Source organism: Pseudonaja textilis, chromosome 1, assembly GCF_049901715.1.
Source record: "Pseudonaja textilis isolate UNSWEBS1 chromosome 1, rPseTex1.2, whole genome shotgun sequence".
Taxonomy (NCBI): Eukaryota; Metazoa; Chordata; class Lepidosauria; order Squamata; family Elapidae; genus Pseudonaja; species Pseudonaja textilis.
Window position 1 is genome coordinate 282374247 of NC_141990.1, and position 25579 is coordinate 282399825.

The 25579-nt window shown below is 35.5% G+C and overlaps 1 protein-coding gene across 8 annotated transcripts in view; it reads right to left on the reverse strand.

Annotated features, from left to right (window-relative positions):
- RALGAPA1 (Ral GTPase activating protein catalytic subunit alpha 1) overlaps window positions 1-25579 on the reverse strand; it is a 126264-nt gene that overhangs the window by 58022 nt on the left and 42663 nt on the right. For 5 of the 8 annotated variants that reach the window (XR_015741081.1, XM_026711162.2, XM_087921909.1 and 2 more), the window contains 11 exons: window positions 17272-18828; window positions 15401-15525; window positions 13028-13244; window positions 10326-10502; window positions 8048-8200; window positions 6785-6978; window positions 6590-6688; window positions 6351-6506; window positions 3697-3825; window positions 3109-3234; window positions 379-437 (listed from right to left, as the gene is read on the reverse strand). Coding sequence is in view for 7 of the 8 variants with exons in the window: in XM_026711162.2 (XP_026566947.1) it covers window positions 379-437; window positions 3109-3234; window positions 3697-3825; window positions 6351-6506; window positions 6590-6688; window positions 6785-6978; window positions 8048-8200; window positions 10326-10502; window positions 13028-13244; window positions 15401-15525; window positions 17272-18828 (2992 nt within the window). In the remaining variant the exon portion in view is untranslated. The remainder of the gene's footprint in view (window positions 1-378; window positions 438-3108; window positions 3235-3696; window positions 3826-6350; window positions 6507-6589; window positions 6689-6784; window positions 6979-8047; window positions 8201-10325; window positions 10503-13027; window positions 13245-15400; window positions 15526-17271; window positions 18829-25579) is intronic. The other 3 variants (XM_026711188.2, XM_087921912.1, XM_087921913.1) reach the window with 1 other exon arrangement.

Below are 25579 nucleotides of genomic sequence, written 5' to 3' on the forward strand. Positions count from 1 at the left end.
TGTCACAAGTTATCTCATTAACATGCTAAACATTTGTTCTGTTCCTATGGTTACACAAATCCTTTAAAAGGAGAAACTAGCTGTTCTGATTCAATGGATTGTGCTTACTATTTGTAAAAGGTTATTTCGGATACATTTAAACAAAAATTAAAACATTGTGGCAGAATATTTAGTAAAGCAAATGTCAACATATATTCACTGTATATTGGTATTTCCTTCACTAAATATTCTGCTACAACTTTTAAAGTATGTATTATTGCTACTAAAATTTTAAGAAATGTTAAAAAATATTTCATGATATATTATTTAAAAATTTAACCAAGTACCTGAATTAACCAATTCACAAAATGCTTTGGAACATTCCTTGTTTATCCATACCTTGCAGGTCCTGATGGCTCCTCCTTTGCAGAACTTAATATTGTTTTGATAACCAGCTCCTAAAGTAAAAATATTCAAGATAAGTTATCTCTAAACCACGTAATGCAATATTTAAAAATTCAGTAATTTACAAATATCGAAAATGGAACATTGATTTATATTTTCAAGTCTTTCAGCTAGGTATGTATGCAGACAATTTGAGTCATCCAGTCAGATACACTCTCTATCCCAAGAGTACTTTTTAAAAGACAACTAGACTTTCTTAGTCCTTTTCCTTGAAAACATTTCGCTTCTCATCCAAGAAGCTTCTTCAGTTCTGACTGAATGGTGGAGAATGGAAGGATTTATATTCCTTGCAATCATCTGGTCATTAGCACTCTGAAAGTCATTAGCTCTCTGAGGATCATTGAGGCTACTTTGGGGGTTTATCTGTATCCTCAGGATCACCTGAATCAGAGTGCAAATGGGTGTGGGACTGCTGAAAGGACTGTGTTGTAGACAGGAGATATTATATCCCTCCCCCTCAGTTGAGAGAGGGCTGTTCAATTTTAACATAGATGGCTTTTATCTTACAAATGCAGATGGACTTCTGAATCTTGTCCTCAAGGATGTGTTCTCCTATATCATGCCATGGGTTTGTGAAGTTTTGTTTCTCCAAAGTCCAGTTGCCTTTTGAAAAGCAGCTTTGGGACAACCATGACCTGGATAATTGAGAAACTCCATATATGCTTTCACTGTCTATTTGTTTCCTCATATAATATCCCCCCACCCAAGCTAATACCTTTCTTCTTTAAAACTAATTTTAAAATATTTTCTTTTAAGCTGGAATGAGTTACTTCTGGAATTGCTTCTCTAGTAGTGAGGAAGAGGACGAGAGTAAAGCCTTCAAATTCTTGCTTGCATGGGAAAAATTACCACAATAATTTAATTTTAATTTTATTTTATTTAAATAATTTTAACACAATAATCTATACTCAATAGTCATATAAATAACTTGAGATAATAAATGCTAACATTTTTTATGATTAATCTTAATTTTGGTACGCTGACAGCAGAAACATGATCAATAAATATGATATATAAAACTAGTTTCATTTAATAAGTCATTGCTATCCATAGCTTAATATTCAGATGTATTTTTCACAACTATACCAAACTAATAGAGGGAAGGGGGAGGGGAGGCTATATATATGTCTGTTTTGGCAGCTAATTAATTTCCATGATATTTCTTAGAAATTGTTCCTTGATACCTACCAGAGGGTAAGTTACCTGTCCTTTTGTTTTTTTTAAAAGATATTTTAATTAAGAAAATGGAAAGCTGTTATGATGGGGGGGGGGGGGAAGGCCACCTCAGTCATTATAATATCCAAAAATGCCTCTTGGTCATATAAATATCCCATAGTGGCTATAGTGGAAGTATACTCATTTATATTTTAAAGAAGTAAAAGGCATATTAAAGTGGTGGACGGCAGGGTAAGAAACTAAAAACAATTAGAAACAATCTGAAAAATGATACTTTCTGATTTATGAATGTGTTATGACTGACTATGCTCCTCATGTCATTCATTTTAAAAGAGTATCCACATCTATACAAATTCAAAATGTGCACATGGGGTCAAAAAGTTTGGGAATCCCTGCCCTAGACACCTTTTTAAAGGAATTTCAATTAGTTTCCTTTTTTTTTTCCTGGAGAAGTGACCTCGATGAAAAGCTAAAAGAAACATGAGGGATTCAACTGCATTGTCTGGGAACTTCAATGAACAGCACAATTAAGGAAAGATGCCTATTCTTTCTATTTTCCTCTTTAACTTTAACAATTTTATACCTGGAAATTGCTTGACCCATGGTGTTAGCTAATTCTGACAAACTGCATCTGCATAATTATCTTTTTTCTTAGTTGCGCAGGACTACAAGACATTAATGTTAAACGGTAGCCATTTCCCAAATGGCAATGAAGATGAACTTGAAAAAGCTATATTTCCAGAAGATAAAGTCTAAGCTTTTCTGCCCAGGACTCCTTTCTTTATTCCAATTCTTGGAAAATTAGAAAGCAGGATGTTTGGCTCTGACCACCTAAGGCTCAGGATTAAAGGATATCAAAATCCTATTCCTATCCTGAAGGAACAAAATAAGTGGAATCAGTCTAATAAAACAGACTTCAACTTACTCCACTATGAGACCACTGAAATTGAGGCTTTTTTGCTTGAAACAAAAGTAGTTCTTGATAAATATAACTAATGCATGGCATACATAACTCATAGAGGGATTTATTTCTCTCTCATACAATATTAGAACTTAATATCATCTTCTGAAACTATGCAGGGAGGATGGATAGAAGGAAGTACTTTTTCTCTCAATGGATATTTTAAACTGTGGATTTTGCTGCCAGCAGTTCTGTCTGCTATATTGGTAATGACAAGTAATATAGTTTTTTTTTTTAAAGGGCTGGATAGGTTTACAGAGAATTAGGCTATCACAGTTACTAATGCTAAATCTTTGAATCCAAAGAATGTGCTTTAAATACTGGTCTCTGAGAAGTGACAATGGAAAGGGACTACTCAATTTTGGTTTAAGAACTGGCACCATATACTAGAAAATGTAACATAAATAGCCTGTATCCCAGCAGCATTTTTCATATGCTGTTGTGTCATCGTTAAGTAGCTACATAGCCACAAAAGTTAATTTATACTGCAGAAGATATAAAAATAGCACACAGATTTCAAAACCTACCTTTACTTCTGTAAACTGAGACACAACAATATCAGGAGTGTTTGGATGCAATGCTGATAATTCACAATATAAATTGGGAAAACACACCAGAGAGCCTAAGAGAACTTGTGCTTCTACTCTTGGTGCCTGAGTAATAAATAACAATATGATGTTAGTAACATTTGAGTTAGTATTTAATCACAAACAAAGTTGAATAAGAGCATTTACTTTTTATATTAATTTCATTACATTATCTTCCCCTAGTCCCTTCTGCTTTGTTGTTTAATATTCTTAGCTCTCCATCTACCATCTCTTGCACTGCATACCTCATTTTAGAAAACATTGTTTTGTAAAAAAAAACTGTTTGCCAGTTTAAATTAAAAGGCAGCCTAACTCATAAAATAATTCAGCAACTTTATTGCAGAAGGCATAATCAGCTGTACATATTGAATATTTCATATTATAATCAAAGCATTATGTAATTACTTTTTACATAATATACTACGTTGCCGATAGTGTTACAAGCTTCTTGCTACGGAGAATTTTAACTAATAAACTTTGCAACTTACTATAACCCTTATTGTTATAGAAAAATTAATATTTTCTTACATTGAGAAAAGACGATGCTGCTACTCTGCCAGCAGCTACAATGAAATCCATTATCAGCATGGTAGCACCAGGCAAACCAAGGGAAAAAAATTGTGGAGAACAGTGCTTTATGATTGTATTGACAATGTCCTTGGAGGAAAAGAAACACAAGATTCAGACTGTCTATCAAGGAAACTGTAGATAATGTGTTAGACATAAAATACAGGGAAGTATCAGAATGAAATGAACTTAAGTTTTTTTAAAAAAAATGTTTCACATTAGCCATACTTTAATATAAATAGTCCCCATTTAGTGACCACAATTGGGACTGGTAACTTGTTTGTTAAATGAAGCAGTTGCTAAGTGAAACTGACAGCATCCATGGTCTTATTTCAGTTTTCTTTGCTTTACAGACCTGCAAAGGTTGTAAATGTGAGCACTGGTCGCAAAGTTATGTTATTATTGTTGTAACTGTGAACAGCTGCTAAATAAGGCAATCATTCATTGAGGACTGTGTGTATATCATCCAAATTATGATCTATTGTAATTATTGGTTCACTAAATACAATTTCATGATCTGTTTTAAGTTGCCTTGTTTTCAAAGATATCACAGATTTGGGTGAATCAACTGAAATTGAAAAAAGGTTACAAAACATCTTAGAGCAAGGTTGTCAAACTCCTGTCCCGTGAGCCGGATGGGTCACATGCTGGCCAAGTCCATGCCCAGTTTAGCGAAGGGGGAAAAAGTCCCGATATGTCATGTGATGCCGCTGTGATGACATGAGTTTGACACCCCTGTCCTAGAGGATAGAGAAAGCATAGGACAACTTAAGTACACTCACAAACCAAGTATTGCCAGTCTGACAACGTAATGGCTATTCTTGGCTTGCAACCACAATGGGAACTGGATTTCTGGTTGTAAGTGATTATAGTCGTAAAAGACATTGTGGCCAGACCCGATTTTATATCATTTTTTGTGGGGTTTGTTAAAAGAAACTACAGTCATTAAGCAAAAAAGCAAGGTCCCAAGCATAAACCCATTCTTCCATACCAACTAAAATGCTGGAAACCAGCAAAAAATACCTTAAAAGTATAGTTGGCACTGAGTGGTATTGATTTTACCACCTTAACTAATATCTCCTTTGCTCATGTTTTTCAACATATGCTGGTTTAGGATTCCAAAATCTTGCTCTGCATTGATTTTAGTCACTAAGAATTTGTTTACTTTTCCATCTCGTTAATAGATAGACTGCCAGTTAAAATTTAGACAAATCTGTGTTTGGTTCTCCAACAAGCAACAACATCTTATTCTAGATAAAATTATGTTGTCCCACTAAAATAGTCTTTCAAAATATATAATTCACTAAATAAGAAAAAAAAAATAGAAGGCTCAAATTGGAATTTAATTTTTTTGTTCATGAAATCATTTTAATGATGCTGAATATATTTTAAGGATAAGTCAACATTTTTCCAACCATGTATAGCAAAAATAAATTTAAAACTTTACCTATAAATGATGTTTAGTTAGTAATATGGATGTAATATCATGTTATATAAAATATATAAAAGCACAATTTATTTTTGAAATATAAAGTCTCTTATAACTCTTTAAAACAAGATGAGGTCTGAAGAATATTACAGGAACCAGTGTTTCATTTTTGCTAATGACCCTTAGATTTCTGGGAAGACATCTTATTCAGCAGTATGATAAATTCTTGGCAATTATGCTGAAAATACAACTTTACCAGAACTGTTATAAAATGGTAATTAGATTGTTTAGCAAGAAATAGAAACAGTATGTACGAGATATTTGTCAGTCAAATTCTGAGCAGATTGCCTAGAACACTTTTACAAATATAAAGCAGTTATTTCAGACAAAGTTGTTTATAGCGTTACTGTTTTATACTGTAGATGCAACTCAACCAATTAAATATAATCTTTGGTTTTAAAAAACTCTTTAATATAGGCAATGAAACATCAATAAGAATATTTGTCTAGAGTATTTCTCCCCATCATCTAATTCTTTTATACACAAACTTCTTTTTCTGATATAGAAATCACATATGCAATTCAAAATAGCACACCTAAAATAACTTCATTTTTTTGTCTGGTAATTGGATGGCATCCACCAGTATAATAGATTCCTCTTCTCATTTCCATTTCTCTAAACAACTGGAGATCTTTTCAGAAAATTGGGAGAGCACTGTGGAGTAGATTTGGAGCATGCAAACAGATGTATTGAGTCGGAAGAACAAGGGAAAGCCCTGATGTTCAAGTTTAAGTCTGTATAATAGTGGACAATGTCCTCAGCGTGTCCAGTGTCAAGAAAACTAATCTAAACTGTTTTTTTCCCAAAATGTGTTCTCAAACAAATCTAGGATTTGTTTAAAAAATTGGTGATTTCTAAATAATATAGAAAATGACAAGGATATATCCTGAAAAAGATATCTATTTTTTCTGAGCTTCCCCTGAAACATAAACCTGCAAAAATAAGTTGGTGGAGAAGTAGAATATATTTTCAGCAGCAGGAGCCAAATAGTATTTGAACATTACGTAACCAACAAAAAGACTTTTTATGGATGCCTTAATTACAGGGATAATGACTCCCTGTAAACTCCGTAAAAAAGGAAATTGGATTTTTTGTTAGGAAGGTAAGGTAAGGTAGAAAGCCTTACCTGATCAACGTGAAGCAGTCCACAATGCATTATATTGTAAAAATGAGTTAAAAAGTCCCTGTTTGGAGAAACATCTTGTCTTCGCTTCATTGTATTACAAATGAGCTTATAAGCATGCAATTTGCCTTGTTTGTACTTGTCACTCAACATGGTTGCCTAACATTAAAAAGGAAAGTCAAAATATTAACAAGTTTTATTGCATCATTTAAAAAACAAAAACAAATGTTAATTAAAATTACCTTAAAAAGCCATGGAGTAAGAATTCTCAACGGAGGAATTAAGACTGGTGGAGATGGTGATATCACATTATCAATTGAAATTCCAAGATTATCTCTAATCTGAAAATATTACAAAGTATAACAAACATTTATATGAGTAAGATATTGTCAAAATAATTCTTCTAAAGTATTTTCAATTTGAGATTCTCTCCATACCTTAGCAAGATTTTGCCAGAGTTCACAAAGGTAATCAAAAACCTGAGCATGTATTTCAGGGTCCATAATGCAATTGACATCTCCTAAAATTCCTAGCATCCGTCTCCACATTACAGTCGCTACATCTGCATGCCAGCCAGTCAGGGTTCCTCCTGCCATCACACTACAACATTCAGATGGAAAATCACTGGTTTCTATAGGAAGAGAAAAACACATATTATCAGGCAGCCGTTCTTTTTTGTGAAGAGATTCAAAGCAAAGAAATATACTATGAAATTTAATTTGTACAAGTATTTGTTAGATTAGACAGGAGTAATGCTTAATCTAATACAAAAGGACAAAGGAACACTAATTTTTTTCCTTTGCATTGTCTTCCCAAATATTTGCCTAGTGTAGCCCCTCTTTTTACCTCCAAAAAGAGTTTTGAGGTAGAGGGAGTTTAAAAAGCAAATTGAGAATTCTATGGAACGCTAGCCTTAGAACAAATTCAGAAAAATGAAGGCACTGCATTTATGTGCACACCTAAAATGTAGTCCAACTTTTTACAATAAATGTGTTGCATTTATCTAGAAAACAAACTTGAAGCCAAGGCGTAAGCATTGGATCATGCTTTCTCCTTAACTGTTCCATTCTCATTTGTCATAATATTATATAAACCTGTTTTGTGCATTATGGCATTCATCTGATGCAAAAATCATATTGTATGCATTATATCCTGAACCACGGTATGTTACATTAATGCCCACTGCAACTACTGCCTTCTACATTTTGCAGCAGCATAGCTGGGAAATGTCCAGATATAAAGTTATAGGCTATATCCACTAAGAACTACCTAGAAATCATAGTAACTTCCTATTTTAGGCTTCCTTAGGGCCAGATAGTCCTGTTTATTCTAGCTAAAATTAGCATACATAGGATAGGCAATTTATTAGCCTCACTAATCTGGAGGAAAGCTGGAGAAGTAGGACAGTCAATGTAAGCAAAGTAATTTTCACGTGGCAGTTAGTTCATGATAGGAAAGATAATTCTACTGTTGTACAGTACCTTAAGTTTACACACTTATTAGATATATGAATGGGTTAGAAAGCTTCAGTCAATCATTAACTTAAAAATAAAAATCTGCTTTATTTAAGAGAATAAAGGCCTCTTTATTATTGATACAACTTCAAAAAATGGCCCCAAATACAAGTTTTTTGAAAATAGTCTGCACTAAATAAGAAATGAAAGAAAAGGTAGTCTTAAGTTTGCTATCTAAGGCATTGCCTAGATCATCCGGTGTCTGTAAAACAGAGTGGTGGAGCTTCTCATCCAATTGCAGGTCCTTTTGTTCATTGTGATCTGCACTCAAAGTAGCAGGTGATGGAGTCTGGGACCGTGATCCAAGAGCAGACTGAACTGGTGAAGCACTTTCGGAACCTGTAAAAGAATTTTAGCTATCAGAATAAAATGAATAGTTATATAATATTTATTCTGATTTGTAAACACATCAACATGCTTTTTAACACTGATGTAATACTGTACTTAGTAGTGATGAAAGGTAAATATTTACCAAAATACAGTATCTTAAGATGGTACTCATTATATTGAATTAACAAATTTTAATTAAGCTAGTATAAAAGTTATATTTTACTTTTCACTGATAGTTTTCTATACTTCTGTACATTTAAAGTTCCTAGAATTAACAGAAACAAAATAACAAAAGAAATATAGAAAAAAAGAAATAAAACTATGGTAATGTTCAAGTAAGATCACGGGTGATAAAGATGTGTGCTGAGGGAGGAGTTCCCCTCTTGAAGTTGTGCTCCTGGGATTTTCAGACCTGATCCAAATAACTGATGGCCTGACATACAGTATTGGTCATACTTTGGATCTGGTTTTCCTCTTTGAGCAATATCAGTGGGACCTGAAGTTGGGAGAAGATTTCCATTATTCTACTATCATGGTCAGATTATTATTTTTTTACCTTAGAGTGTCCTAGGGCTGCTCCCTGCTTTAAGTGGGAATGGGATGGGGAATTGCATCAATTCTTATTCTCTTTATCTTATCAGAAGCCTTCTGTATTCTTCTGTATTGTCTCTAAAAGTTAAGACGCTGATATATAGTATTATGCTGATTCTCCTCCTTCCACTTAGATCAGTTCCAATTACTACTGATGTGGGGGCTATGGAAAGGGGAAGATTCTGTCTTACAGAGCCTCTTGATTGGAGTGCCTCAGGGCTCAACACTCTTGCTATGTCTATTTAATATCTATATGAAGCCTTTGAGTGAGGTCATTTGATGGCACAGAGAGAGCTGTCACCAATAAGCTGACAATATTCAGCTGTATATCTTTGCTCCAGGCCAACCAACTGATGCTTCTGTCAGTGCCTGGAGGTTATGGAGTGGAATGGGGGCGTTCTGGGTGGGGAAAACAGATTTCAACTCAAGCCTAGCTGTATGGAGTGGTTTTGGATTTTGGGAATCCTGGGTCCTTAGTTCTAGATGGGGATATACCATCACAGATAGAATGGCTGTGCAATTTGTGGGTTCTTATGCATTGGGGACTCTTGACCACTTGTGGCCAGGGCATGCTTTACTTTATGCTATTCCTTAATTGTACCCTTTCCTGATCACGAGGCACTACATATGATCATTCGTGCTTGGCCACCTTCCAATAGATTACTGCACTCTATATTGAGCTTTCCTTGAAAAATATCGGAAGCTTCAGTTAATTCAGAATGCAGCAATAGGGGCAAATATAGATATGCCTCATTCTCCCCATATTGCACCTTTGTTTTAAGATCTACACTGCATCCTAATTTGCTTCCTAATTTGCAACTGAAAGTGCTTATTACTACCTATAAAGCCCTACGCAGCATGAGGTCGGAGTATTTGAGGGACTGTCTTAGTCCCATAGTATTTTACTCATCCCATGATGTTAGGTAGGAGGGACATATTGTTGGGTCACACCAAACAGGGATTGTCATCTAGCAGGACATAAGCGTGTCATTTCCATACTGGTGCCTGCGCTCTGGAGCACCATGCTGACTGAGATGAACATGGCCCCAGCTCTGTTCACTTTTCAGAAATCCTTGAAGATCTGGCTATTTTTCTAGGCATGGGAGTTGCAAATATATTATTTTTTTAAATTGTGAACCAGAATACACCTACCAATGAGTAGGTGACTATAGGAAGACTGAACTACAGCAGCTCATCAGGATGCTGAAAAGCTTGCTTCATTTGGAATGGTATCCTCCATGTCCAAGTAATTCTCAATCAAATTAATAATATGCAAGGTTAGAAAACTGTTCTCGTTCTGTTTAGGCACTCTTAATTTGCCATGGGGGTAGCATTAAACATCTGATAAGTGGGTTTTAATCCACAAAATTGTAATGTATATGTTACCATTAAGGGTTCTGGAATTTGTTTTGATTTTGCTGTAATAAAATGACTATCTAGAAAATGGTTAAACAAAATATATTAAAAGCTAAATAGAGATAGCAATGGGATTGGAGGATGATAGAAGCACCTACAATTTGCTACCCCCCCACCCTCAATTCACCTGTAATTGTAGCTGCTTCAGCAGATAGTGCTTGTTGATTGAGACTGCTGGTCTCAGAGTCAATGTGTAGGGTAGTCAAACTAGCCACTTCTTGTTCTTCAGCACTCTGCTGAGGACCGGAACCTGTATCAGATTCAGCAGAAGTTGTTGTGCCACCTTCAGGACATAAACTGAAATCTAAAAAATAAAAAAGGCCATTGTTCAGACCTAACACAGCCATTACCATTATAAAAACAGCCAACACTGAAGCTTTCACAGAAACAATCTATTGCTACTTTTTGTTTTATGTTTGCTGTAATGTTATTAAGATGTACAGTCAAGGATAACTGCCAAAGAACTGTTATCTATTTTTGGAGATACGGTATATATAAGAGTAGACAAAGGAACCAAAAAAGTTTCATTTGAGTTCTAGAAATCATTTATTTTTCCTGGAAAACAATAAGCTGGGACTAACTTTTCTGGCAATGTGCTCTTACTTGCAGGGTTTCTATTTCCTGAAGTGTTTTGTCATTGCCTCCTTCTGAGGACTGAGAAAAGAGCAACTGGCCCAATGTCATTCGGCTTAGTGCCTAAAAGAGCACTAGGATTCCTAATCTCCTGGTTCCTAGCATAGTGCCATAACTACTACATCAGATTGGCTCCCTTGCAGTAGGCTTATCTATGTGTAAAAGCAGGATTGTGAAAGTTTAGCCACTGGGGATAAATGTGTTTAGAGCAGGGGTCGCCAACCTTTTGGACCTCAGGGAGCACCAAACTCATAATTTTAAATCCCGCGGACCACTAATATGAATTTTGACTGAAGGTGGCTTGTTGACGTTGGTGGGAAAGTCGGTCCCAGGGGTGGGATTCTACCAGTTCGCACCTATTTGCTAGAACCGGTTGTTAGCATTTTAAGCAGTTCAGAGAACCGGTTGTTAGAAGAAATTACTGGCATAATCCTGTAAGGAAGACAGGAAGGAAACAGTCTGGTGTTGCTTACAGAAACTGCCTCTCCGTTAACCCTTATTACATTCTTGGCAGGACTAGACTTCCTGTCTCAGGAACTTCTCTGGAGTTTTTTTCCCTTCCTTTGTTGGTACTCTGCTTGTGTGGAGTGACCATTTAAAGTTAAAAAGGCACTGAAAAAAATGACTTGTGACCATTTTTCACACTTACGACTGTTGCAACATCCCCACAGTCATGAGAGGCCAGGCGAGGTGATGCGTGCCTCAATGTGAGTGATATTGAGTTGGCACACCCAGCCAATAATATGACCACCAAGCCATGTCCACCCAGTCACATGACCACCAAGCCATGCCCACCACCTGAGCCACACCCACAGAACCAGTTGTTAAACATTTTGAATCCCATCCCTGGTCGGTCCCATATTCCAGAGCTGCAGTAGTCACAGGACTGGCCCTTTGGTCATCCTGGAGCAGCTGCTACAGTCCATGGCAGGCCACTGCACCATGGCAGGCCAGCTGCTCCGGGATGACCAAAGGGCCAGTCCCGTGACTACTGCAGCTCTGGAATATGGGACCAACTTTCCCACCAACCTCAGCAAGCCACCCTCCACCGCTATTGGTCTTACCTTCCAGTTCCAGCTCGCATGGCTCTATTCAAGGTAAGGCGTGTGCTCGTCCGAAGTGGGGGCAGCGGGTGAGCAGGCCATGTGGCCGGCACAGCCTTGTGTTCCTGTGCAGCCTGGATTAATTGCTTTGGGGGGACATTTCTCTGCGGACCACCAAAATTTTCTCAGTGGTCCCCGGCCCACTGGTTGGTGACCACTGGTTTAGAGTAGTATAAAAAAGAAGGCCCAAGATAAGACCTTCTCAAGGGAACTTCATTTCAACTACAAAATGCTGAATATATTTAAGATATGTACATCTAAAAATAAGGACCTTCCCCAACTAAGATAATTCTTGAGGATTGGTTCTGATGAAATAAGCCCAAGGAACTCATTATTGTGAATTCATGCTGTTGTAGACAGGAGAGAATAAGGGCTATATCTCTGTTCCTGACTGAGAGCGTTCGTTCAGAGAGGTATACATCCAAGGATACGCTCACACCATTTTCTCTATTGGCTGAATATTTACTAAGTCTTATTGGATGCCATATGCATCCTGTAGCTTGAAACATTACCAGTAATGTTATTGAAAAACAAATAAACTCATATAGTACAAAAAACACTATTTAAAATATCTGTTTAAATGTGTATTACCCATATGCAGGGTAAACCTATTAGACTGAAATTCCTGCTCTGAAACTGTACATTTTAATACAAATGGTCTTACTTGTGGATTTTACTCCAGATTTTTAAAATTAATTTACTGATATTAACCTATTCAAATTTATATTTACACCCAAATCTATTGCTACGTTGATGGAAAACACTTTCATAAAGGAGCAGCTTACATGAACTGAAAAAGGGAAGATGGTTATCAGCAATTTACCCTCTCTGCAGCACCCTACATATTACCCATCTGCTCTGGATGATTGAGGCCATTCTTCAGAAACATGGGTGATAGGAATATAGATATGTAGGAGATAGTCTGCAGAGAAAATAAAATAATTCTGCCCCCCTCCACATTTCACAGTTACAAGCTTTCACTTGATTGAAAGATGTCCTACCCATGAAGTGATACCACAAATGGCAATTATAATGTCTCCTTAAAATTCCTTATTATATAATGGTATACAGGATTCAATGAGGATATACTTGCTTTCAAATTTATGGCCATCATACTGGAAAGCACTGAAGGAATCAGAGTGGCTGTCAGAACTGACAAGGTCACTGCTGCCTGCACTGGCAGGAGATGTCCATTCAGAAGGTACACCGGGATCATCAACAGGACGCATTTGATTCTGCTTGTTCAGTATATCAGGAAGATCTTTTGGTACTTCTAAGCTTCCTGGACTGCTTCCTCTTCTTGCCACATTCTAATTGAAATAATATTTCAGGTAATTTAAGAAAAAAATATAGTTAGAAATGACAAGAATCTTACAATTATCAGTTTTTAAAGAAGGGAAAATTGACACACTATGACATCGGCATCCCAAGCCATCCCCACAAGAACTTTCTTTCATAAACCTATAGAGCTGGAAGGAACCTCAGGGGTCATCTATCCCATCCCTGCTTAGCGTAGGATCTACTAAGACATATCTGAGATAACTAGCCAGCATCTGTTGGAAAGGAGAACTCACCTCCACATATGGTAGTGTGTTCCACTGGCTGATAATAGTACTGTCTGGAAATTCTTTTTGACATGTAGCCTGAACTTCCTACCTTGCAATTGTAATCCACAGGTTCTTATTCTGGTCTGAGGCAATGTAATCTAAATCTACTCACTGTTCTGTGTAACAGCCTTTCAAATAGTTAAAGATGATCATATTTCCCCCAATCAACTTTTCTGTAGGCTAAACACAATCAAAATACTTCTGAATGGTTAATTCATTCATTAATGAGATTTATATAGCTGCCCATTTCCCCCCAAAGGATACGCTAGGTGGCACACAACAATAAAATGGTTCCAGTTCCCTTGTCGTTTTCTTGAATTTACCTTTTTGAACTAGAGAGCCCAGAAGTGGACATGGTAGTCTAAATGGATCATTCATAATTCCATGAGGTAATCTATGCTCCTATTAATGCACTTCATGGAAGCATTTCCCATTTCTAGAAGCTGCACCTCTTTGCTGGCTCATGTTTCAACTGTGGTTAATAAGAACACCCAGATCTTTTTCACATGTAGTTCAGCTAAGCCAGATCTTTGCCATCCCATATTTCTGTCTTTCATGTTGCTGAAAGCTTTGCTAACATCCAAGTACATAATGTATATGGCATTTTTACAATATCCTAACTAGTAACTATCATCCAAAGAAGCTTCTTGGATAAGACATGAAACATCTTCAAGCAAAAACAAAAGAAGTCCAGCTGGCCCTTTTCAGTATTCTAGGATGTAATCCATTGCAGGTCTGAATTCATTTAAATTAGCTAACGTAGTTTGAGGTATCTAAGCCTCAATTTCTTCCTTTCTCCAGTGGGTAGAAAAATGATCAGTGAGAATTCCATTCTCTTCTGAGAGAAGACAGATGCAAAATAGGAGATAAGAGATTCTATCATCTTATCACACAATCAATTCACCACTTTCTGCTTACAACTGACTTATAGGATCCTTGATTTTCTTTTTTTTTTATGATATAATCCATAGTTAGTTGTTTGTTTGCTTTTGGTATCTCTCATAAGTCCCTGTTCATTTAAAACTTAGCCCACAATCACTACAATTTTGGGCTAATAGCTTGTATCCTTCAACAGTTCTATGTTCCTCTTTTCATACTTCTTTTTCTCTTCAGCATCTTAAAGAGTTCTGCATAAATCGATTCTGGCCTTTTTATATGGCTCCTATTTTTCCATGTTTGCTGCCACATATTAATTAACACAATTCTTTTCTTTTTCTAAAGCATCTTTAAAGTGCTTTGCAATCAATTTCTCCCTGTTCATATGGAGTAAGTTTGGGATAGCTTATTCTTTGCTCTACCTTCTGATAAATAAAAATCTCAGTGAGAGAAAATAAGACCTAACCTATGTTAGACCTCTGACTTAATAGATTCCTATCATAGGTAAAGATATTCAAATATCTCTATTATTGCTACCATATTTGAAAGATTAGTCATCTGATGGCAAAAATCTTCATCCATATCTTCTGACTGCTAGGCTGCTTATAATAAACCCACAAGATAGTACCGCTTTCATTTCTATCTTTTTTCCAATCCAGACACTTTCAATAGTATTTGATGGTACATGAATTTCTATGCAAGCATGCTTTTCTTTGCAGAACAATTTAACATCCCCCTTCTTTGTGTGGGGATGTTCCTTTTGCATATGTTGCAGTTTTTTATTGTTATGTGTCAATCATGAATATCACATCATCAAGATTCCATTATATCACAACACATTTGTTTTCCTCAATCAGGATCTCTAGTTCTCCCTATTTATTTCCCAGCCCATTAGCATTTGCATTTAAAATTAATTATGCAACTCAATCATAATCATAATTGTATCTGATACTCTAAGATAAAAGAAAATGCTAAAAGCTTACCAAAGAGCTACCACTGCGTAGTCTTTCAGCTATAAACTCATCCATGAGGTCAGGAATATTTGCATTACTACTGCCATTATCATTACCAAGAGAGATCTGCTTTTGGCTCATATCCTCCCTATTGGCTAAAAGCAAATAAATGACTGTATATAGTAAAAAAACATTTTCAACAAAAAATATTTTTAAAACATTATAAAATAAGTTAGATAATACAAATAATTATTTACTGAACATGCAGTTAAAATATGTTCTTTAAAAACAGATTTAGTTATAAGAATTAGTACAGCTTTTCCACCTATTAAACCATCCCATCCCATCACCACTGAGCAAGTGTTAGTCAATCTCCAGTGTAACCTTGAAAAAAGCAAGAAAGCTTACAGATAAGCACTATTAAAGTTGTTAATGCTCACTTCACTCCTTCATCTCACTGAATGTATAATGCTCTAGAGCTATGAGAATACGTGCTAATGAAAACAGGTAGGTTGACATTATATGCATTATTTAGAGTAGACTGAATTATATTCACTGCATATTCAAAATACAGCACTGAGAATGAAAAATTATGTTAAAAAACGGAATATAGTTGCTGATCAAGACTGCAAAGCATTATTACACTGTTACTCATCCTGTTGTATTTTGTTATTTTAACTTTGATGGTTTCAAATGTTTGGCTTTATTTTTGTTAATTAAATATTGTCTCTCCCAAAAAAGAGTAAATTTGTTGCTACTCTGAAATACAAATTTGATTTTGATATTACAGTTTCAAGGCATTAAAGTTTAAAGACCCTCTCTAAATATCCCTAATATTCAAGTCAAACATCTTCAACAAGAAGATGCACTAAATATAATAAATCAATCTGAAATAATTTGTTGCGTTATAGACTAATTTGTTGATATGCTAACAAAGACTGCCCTCAGATGGCATTAACATCTCAATGCAGGATGCATTATAGAACATTCTGTTAATCATGCCAGCATACAATGTATGAAAAAACAAAAAACAAAAAAAACACCAAAATCCTACCTCACTGCTGAAAATGAATGTAATTCTGATTATTTTTTTAAAAGTTATTTAGCATGTCAACTAAGATGGTGATATTAGAATGACAGCCAGCCTTGTCTATTTTTATTAGTACATAGAGGCCTCACAGTTAGCTCAAGAAGAACTATCATGGTTCCTTTATGCACTTCTGTGATTCCAGAAAACGAAAGCAGTGATAAATGTTGCCATGAAAGTGGAGCATCCATTTCAGTGAATGCACCAAGAAAGCGCTAAAGCATATTTTGAAACTGCTCTAATAAAATGTCAAAATCCACACTGGACTGTTATGATGAAGTAATCCAAACATGAAATGTTGACATCTGTTTTAATTTTTTGTTTTCAGGAGGAGGAGGAGGAGGAACCTAATTGCATCTGCAATTAGTTCAACTACAAGTGATAACTAAGGAGTAAGTGATAACTAAGGAGAAGTACTAGAGATATCACACCTACAGTTTCTATTAGAAACCAAATATATGCCAATTGTATCTAAATGGTTGGGTTCCAGGGTATGCCAGGAAAAGCATGGCAAAGATACAATCTATTTGCAGATTTACTGTCTCTTCCTCTTCCCTACCATAAGTGTTCAGCAGCAAAGTGATTCATTAAATGTTTTTTAAAAAAAGATAATTAGTAATTTATAGTTTGCATGTTTATAGTTTACACTTAGGGGGGAAAATTCAGCTGGCCATTGCGCATGCAAAACCAAACAAGAAAAAGCACTGATCATCCCAAAGCCTTTTGATTGCTTTGTAACAGCTTGCTTTAGGTGCATAAAGCCAAACTGATGCTGCCTTTCTCCTTTTGTGCGCTGCACAGTATTAGTGCTCACCTGCAGCTTTCTTTCCAAAATAGCCCATTACATGACTGTACAGATCCCTCAGTGGAGCCTCTGCTGGCACTCTGTTCTGCCTCTGTGGGGAAACATTTGCCTTCGGCTTCGAAAGAGCATGTACAACAGATTTATACACACCACCCAGGGAGCCCTGCTGTTGTCCCGACTCCTGACTTGATGGTTTAGGTGGGCTACGATTAGACATTTGATTTATTCCGACACTTTCCTTCTCCAGCGGGAATGCTGGAACATCTCCTGATTCTTTATTCTGCTTACTATTAGCAGACGTTGCACTGACTGCATCTAGGTGCCTATAGATTCCAGGTCTGACCAGCACAGCCCCAGAGGATGAGCTGGTATTTGTACTTGTATTGCTGTTGCTGCTGCTGCTGCTATTGATCCCACTACTGAAACCACTGAGTTTACGCAGTCTTGCTTTCCATGGGGCCTCTTTGTTTTCTAGAGGATTATAAAACTGAACACATTCAGTAGATGGCCTAAAAGTAACATGGACACTGTTTCGCTTTTTAGTTGCTATTTTCATGATTTTAGCCTTATGAGTTACTGTTTCGGATATGCTTCTCTTAGTTGGTGTCACTTTGCTCATGCCTGTAAGTTGAAGCATTTCAGGGTTAACTAAGGCTTTATGTGGTATTTTCTTTGCATGCATAACACTTGTGTTGGTTATTTTTTCATTAAAGAGGGCACTCTTATGTTTTTCAGCTAACACTGTTTCCACAGATACATCTACATCAGTGGCAATTTGTCTGTACAAGTATCTCTTCCTTTCCTTGTCAATAGGGACATTTGACCTGGGATCAAGCAGATTTTGGGTGTGTTTATCAGTATTTAATTGTTTAGCCTTATCAGCTTGGTTTCTTGTAGAAGTATCTACTTGTGTAGGTGCAATATTACTTATAAAGCCAGTTTGATTTTGTTCCAATTGTAGTTCTGTACTGATATTTTCTGCAACAACAGTACTACTTGCAACAGTCTGGTCTGTACACTCTACTTCATCCAATGGCAAGTTATCACTCCTACTTATTCCTGCAACAAATTCATGACAAGAAGACTCATGCTTATCTATCTCAATGCTACTGAAAAATTCTTCTTTTTCTTTAAGATATTCTCTCAGAGATGAAAGAAGGTCATCTTCACCTTCAAGGTCAACATACTCGTTTTGTTCAAAGGCTGCATCTGCAAGTTCTACTGGGCCTACCAACTGACAAAGATGATCATAAATACTATCCCCAACTTCCAGAGAGGACTCTCTGCTATTTGTATCGGTAATGTGACTTTCAGTGGATCTACATATTGAAGAGGCCTCTGTGGAACTCTGTAAGCTTGGAGCATGATGGGATGAATCGTCTATGACAGGAACTGCACCTTTGACTCGCTCAACAGTGAATGGTTCCAGTATATCAGATGTGCTGCTACTTCTTGGAAGTGGCTGCTCCTCATTCAGTGCATCAAAAACTTCACTAGGAGTTTCTTCGCTCTGTGAAAAATGTCTGATGCGAGGTGGACGTGGGAGGATTTGAGCATCATCAATGTCTGCAGAAAAAGTATGCACTTAGTATATATTATATCCATATTTTTATTTTCCTACTATTTAATTGATCGGTACAATAATACAGCATTTAGAAAGGTTCCCAAAATACTTTGTTAAGTAAAATAAAGTACTGTTTTTTTGAAGTTTCATTAAACATTTGCATTCATATACAAAATGTATACAATGTGCATCAGGACACTTTTAAAATGCTAACATTCATAGAAATAAACAGCAAAATAATGGGAGATTTGGAAACTGTTAAAGCTAGGGCTGTGCCAATGAATTATTAAATAGTAATTTAATTCAGGGACTCAAAACAAATATTTAATTATTTTGCCTATTTAGAGGAAATGCAATGCAGAAATGGACAGTCTGTCATAATTTAGATGGCTCTCTATATAGGGTAACATAAATAAACAAAAAGTCCTAATTGCAAATCTATACAAATAGAAATACAAAGCACAAATATAAAAATGAAAGGGTGATGTTGTTTTTAAATATTGCTTTAAATTATTATAATCATGCATAATAGAACACTGTTTTTCCTCCCACTTCTCAGGTTTGCTTAAAAATATGCATATACAAAATACTTTTCAGCTTCTAATCAGACCCTTCAAAAACAGCCTATATTCCTCTAAACATACAAAAATTAGTTTTTAATAACAATAGTAAATAAACACAACATTTCACTGAAGCCTAACAAATTGAACCTATACCCTATATTAATTTCATAATAATTTTACTTTTTTTCTTTCTCAATATCCAAGATTGTATCTTGATCCTAACAAGACAGCTCGTTATTCCCTGCAGGTAAGTGGGATCAGCATTTCTAATACAGAATTAGTGTTTGCGGCTTTAGATCAGTCAAAATACATGAAGACGAACAGAAAATTAGTAAGCACTGAACAGCAAAAGCAATGTTGTTCATACTTTTCTGTGCCAATATTTACCGCATAGGAGCTTAACTCTAATGACCAGCACAGAGGTTAATGAAAACAATTATAACTGCCTATTACAACTTTTTCCAAAGTGATCTAATACAGGAGATAAATTTTAAAGCATTAAGTCTGGTCAAAGAAGCACGCCTGCAGCTTTTAAGGGCCAATGAGATAAGTGGAGATATATTATAAAGTGTTCTGATAATCATTTTGTTATTTTATTTCAGCAATGTTTTCAAATTCTACATTTCATTATTTCCTTTTAAACTTTTTGGTTAGTTTGGTGTTGGTATTTTTACAAATATTTAGCTTTAATACTATTACCCTAGTCTGGCTGTAGGACATCTTAAGTATTTCACCAAAAATGGGACATACATTTTTTTTTAAAAAAGTTAAGCAAATGTTCAAATCATTGTTTTAATCAATTTATAGACAAATATTCATCAGGAACAAGGCTGTTTTATTATGTAACATAAATGTTATGTTTAGGGTCTCACACCTCTAATATTCTTCCAGCCGAGGTTAAACAATATAATTGATAGATCTAGACTGTAACAATGGTTTTGATTAGATTAGTTTTTCTAGGTAGAAGTTCTAAGTCTATATCAAGAATATGCAGATCATAAATGGTAAAATAATGGCCCCATAGAATGGACTAGTTTAATGTTCCTCTTCATGCAGCAGCAGACAGCACTGTATAAATATGGAAACTTGGTTCTAATAGTTACTATGAATTCTATTCAGCTTTACAATACTTCAGTACATAGTATATGACTGCTGAGAATGTAAGTCATAAAGTGTTCTAAGTGGTTTGAGATATTTGTCATTTTTTTGAATATTGTGGAAACAATGCTAGTGGAACATTCTAAATTGTATGTTGTGCAATCAAGCAAATGAACCAGCTAAGAATTATACATTCCAGATCATATTTTATAATGCATAGAAAATAAATTCAATCATGAGAAATAGGTTCATTCCAAACACAAGCCCTTCAGAAACATATTTTTATTATATCTATAATAGAACAAAAAAGAGGATTAAAAAACAATTAACTATGAGAAGAAATTTTCAGCAAATAGTAACATTTGTGTATCTCCTCTCAGCTCAAAAATTAAGCAAGCCTAGACCTGATTAATACCTGCATGGGTGAATCTCGGGGAATTCCAAAGATGCAGGTTAGACTAAGAAGGAAGAAAAAAACCTTCCTGGAAGAAAAGCAACAACAAATCAGTTCTGTACTGTTGCTAGGATAACTATACAGTGACAGGAGGAATCAAGGTCAATGCGGAGTCTTTAGCTTTCTTAATGAAAGAATAATATAGACACCTCCCCCCCCAAATTATGCCAAGTCAAGTTTCTTTTAATCATCACTGACTAATAAGAATTCTGATACTCATTAAGTTTACAAACAATACATTTTCTTTTAAACTCCACACACCTTTACCTCTAAACTGTAGCTAGAAATTGTGGGGAATTAGCCACAGGTATAAATATGGGACAGAACAGAAAAGGAAGTTTAAGTCCCCAAATCCAAAGGATTCCCAGCAAAAAAAGCATACTGTAGTTCAAAACTAGCCAGATAAATATGATAAAGGAGAATAAATACAAGTTAAGAAGATCCACAGAATGAGCACCCAAGTGAATCTGACAGAAGGAGAATATACCAGGATAGCTAAGTCCTATTTTCCTATTATAAAAAGCAACTTACTAAACCTAACCATATAAATCTCATCCAAACATAATATATTGTATCGTGTAAAAATATCTCCCTCTTGGTAGGCAGAAGTCATGAGTATGCAATCACTGTAAAAAGCTTCTATCTCTGAAGACAGAAGGAGCAAGTTTATTTTTTCGAAGAGCAAAGTAACTGCCTGGGAGACATGGGAGGAAAAGAGAAGCTGAGAAAAGAGGGATTCACAACAGACAGAGGGGAATGCTACTCCAGGTGTGACTGCTCCTTAGAATGAAGTTCTAAGGAAAAGAGGTTATCACTGCAAGAAAGAAAAGGGAGTCATTCCTTGAAGGTTGAAGACATATAATTTTGGATTAAGGATATGCCTCTAGGAGGGAGGGGACTCCTGATTCAATTAATAGAAGCGCAGATAGATATCAATCTACAGCGCATGATCTTAGGATATAAGCTGTATAGAAGTACAAGGAACAACATCTTGGAGACAGTTTTTTCTCTGTAAGTCAAAGAAAGAATAGAGTTCTACAAAAGAACTCATAAATTGAACAATCTCTTTCACAGAATCATTGTGGCTATAGCAAGAAACCATTTTAGAAAGTATATTATTTTCAAATAAATTGTCAGTGGTGCCTAGGACCTGGCTTGGGACATAAAGATTATGAAACTAATTAGAAACAGTGATGATAAATACTATTACATTCAATGAAATAGACCGACATTTTTGAAAAAGGCAACAGTCAAATTTCAGTTCAAAAAAGTAAAGTTCTAGAAAATAGGAGACAAGAAGGTCAAGACTCTAGAATGCATGGAGATTATTCAACATTACGGTGGTAGAGATGCTTCTCAGAACATGCAGTTTAATAGAATTCTTTATTGGCCAAGTGTGATTGGACACACAAGGAATTTGTCTTGGTGCATATGCTCTCAGTGTACATAAAAGAAAAGATGCATTTGTCAAGAGTCAAGAATCATTAAGTTACAACACTTAATAATAGTCATAGTCATTAAACCATGAGAGATGCTTTGAAGTACAGAATATGAGAGAGGCTAATAAGCAAAGCCAGAAAAACTATTTGTTACATTTATAAAGATGCTTAAAAGTTTGTCACTTCTTTTGAATTGTCGGTATTTCTGCATAAATATAACATAAAATATGATTTATTCTCTACACAAGCCCTAAAACTAGATAAAGAGAACTCAATTAAATAAATGTGTCTAAAACATTATACTTGTTCATTTATTTATTGAGGAAATGATCTAAAGCTACTTATTAGTGTGTTGCAGAAATATGTGAACCATACATACAGTACATTTCACGTGACATAGATTAAGATTAAAAAAACTGATTGGCCCACAGTTACCTAGTGAGCTTCTGTTGCTAAGCATAGACTTGAAAATTAGTCTTCCTCATGCCAGTTCAACAACTTACCATTAACTGAGGATCAGTATAATATAGAGGCAAGAAAGAATCCTTTATAAAATAGAAGTCTTGCCAAAAAATGAAAATAACTTAAACTTATTAAAAGAAATAAAAACAGTTTAAAGACTGACAAGCACATAGATTCAAAAGATGAGCAACCTAGGATGTTGAACATTAGACAAAAGGATTTAATGCTATAGTAACACTAACTGTAATTGTTCTTATTTTTTTCAAAAGGGGAATTAAGTGAAATGTCACAATTACAATTAACAAGGATTTTCAAAACAACTAAATGGAGAAATTGCTAACATTCTGACAAAAATATACATCGCATAAAATAACAATAGCAATTAAACTTATATCTTGCCCCATAGTGCTTTACAGCACTCTCTGAATGGTTTACAATGTCAGTATATCAAACCCAACGATTTGAGTTGTCATTTTACTGACCTTGGAAAGATGGAAGGCTAAGTTAACCTAACCCTGAGTCCTGTTAGGATTGAGCTCCTGGCTGTTAGTACTGCATTCTAACTATTATGCCACTATGGTTCAGTGTTTTGGGAACAAATACCAATAAAAGCTGGCATTTGTCTTCCAGATAGACAGCATGACTCCTTTAAAAAAAAGATAATTAATGAAAGGGCGCTACAGATAATTATACACTTCTTTGCTTGGTAAAAAGCAGACTTTTTAAAAGAAAAAAAATCAAATAGATATATATTAATTCTTGTTGAAAAGGAGGCAGAGTGATTTCTGCAAGGGTAATTCTTGCCTCATTAACTTTTTGTTTTCTTAATCTTTAGTATATTTTTTAAAAACCTGATAACATTCCCCACAAATGCTCCTGAATAAACCTAGCAGCTATGGGACAGAGGATGTGACTGACGTAAAACTAACCAAAGAACTGGTATCAATAGGAAATACTGGACAGTTTTCAAAATGGAGAGATGCTTAAGGAGGGGCTTCCAGGAATCATTGTTGAGACCAATAGTTTTAAATTTATTTATAAATCATCTGGACCTGTAAATTACAATAAGCTCCTAAAATAACAACTTCCAATTAGTGAATGGGCTCAAGGTGACAAATGTAGTTTGATAAAAAACAAGTGAACATGAATGCATAATTGCACAAAATCTCACTAGGATATACTACTAGCTGGCAATTAGTGATTAAGGAATAGGTTTGAGGCAACTTAAAAATGTCTCCTGTTTAGAATTATTGTAAGGACTGAAACTGGAGATAAGTAGTGGATGGATAGGAAATAGTGATTGCCAGGTTAAAATGGGCCACTGTATTTGAATTGCTTAAGGTCAATGGGCAACCAGCTAAGTTTTTACAGACAGTCCTTGACATCCAACAATTTGTGACCATTCAAAGTTACCACAGCACTGAAAAAAGTGCCTTTATGGCCTGTTCTCACATTTATAACTGTTGTAGCATCCCCATGGTCATGTGATCAAAATCCAGGCATTTGGCACCTGGCATGTATTTATGACAATCAATGGGGGAAGCCAGATTAGTTTATGATCAAATGATACACTTAGGAAATGTGGCAAGAAAGGGGAAACTCATTTAATAATATCTTACTTAGCAATGGAAATTTTTAGCTCAACTGTGGTTGTTAAGTTGAGGACAACTTGTATTAACTCAAGAGGGTGACAACAAGAAGTATACAAGTTAAATCTTGAGAATAGTTATATCAGTTTCTAATTGCTTTTCTAAAAGGTCATGCTCTTTTAAAAATTATGATTTCCTACTAACTTTGGGTATATGGCCTGACAATTATTAGAAGAGGAACTTAAAATATAATACCTCAAGAGACTAACGTCTTTATATAATTATTATAAGACTGCACTTGGCAGTTCTGTGTACAATCAGCATCACCATATTTGAAGACTACAGTATTACAGTGCCTGCAAAAAAGCCACCATAAATGATGAGATTAGAGCAGTTTATGAGAAAGGGTTTTATCTTGGAGCAAATAAGAGGTAGAATAACAGGTTTATGTAAGATTTTGGCATGGTATGAAAAATACAGAGTAAATTTTCATTGTATGAGAATGTAGACTTAGAGAGTAAAACTAATTCAAGACTCATAATAAGAGGTACTTCTTTATATAATGTCCCAAAAGTGCGTTTTTTCAAGAGGCAACTGGACTTTCTGGTAAACCAGAAAGTCCAGTTGCCTTTTGAAAACAAGCACGTTTGGGACAACCATGACCTAGGTGACTGAGAATCTCCATAGACATTTTTTATGTAATGCAATTTAGAAAGGGAATCAAACACATTCATGACAGATCAGGCTATCAAGAGTGACTACTACTGACAGTTTGTATTATCTCTGAAACCAGCAATACAGTATCTTGAATAACAAGTGTTAGGGAAAGCACTGAATAATGATTAATACCCTCCTGACCATTTTTATGAGTTCCCTGTATATACTGGTATGTGAATGTTGGGCTAATTGGCTGGACTTAACAAGGCTCTTCTCTTTTTTGGTTCCTTCATGGTGGCTGCCTGAACTAGCCCCGCTGTTTTCTTGGCAAGATTTCCAATATGGATTGTCATTGTCTTCTTCTTCCTAGGGATGAGAGAGAGTGACTGGATTATCCAACTGGCTCTGTGCCTAAAGTGAGACTAGAATTCACTGTCTCCCAGTTTCTAGCCTGGTACCTTAATTGTTATATCAAAGTGGCTCTTGGGCTC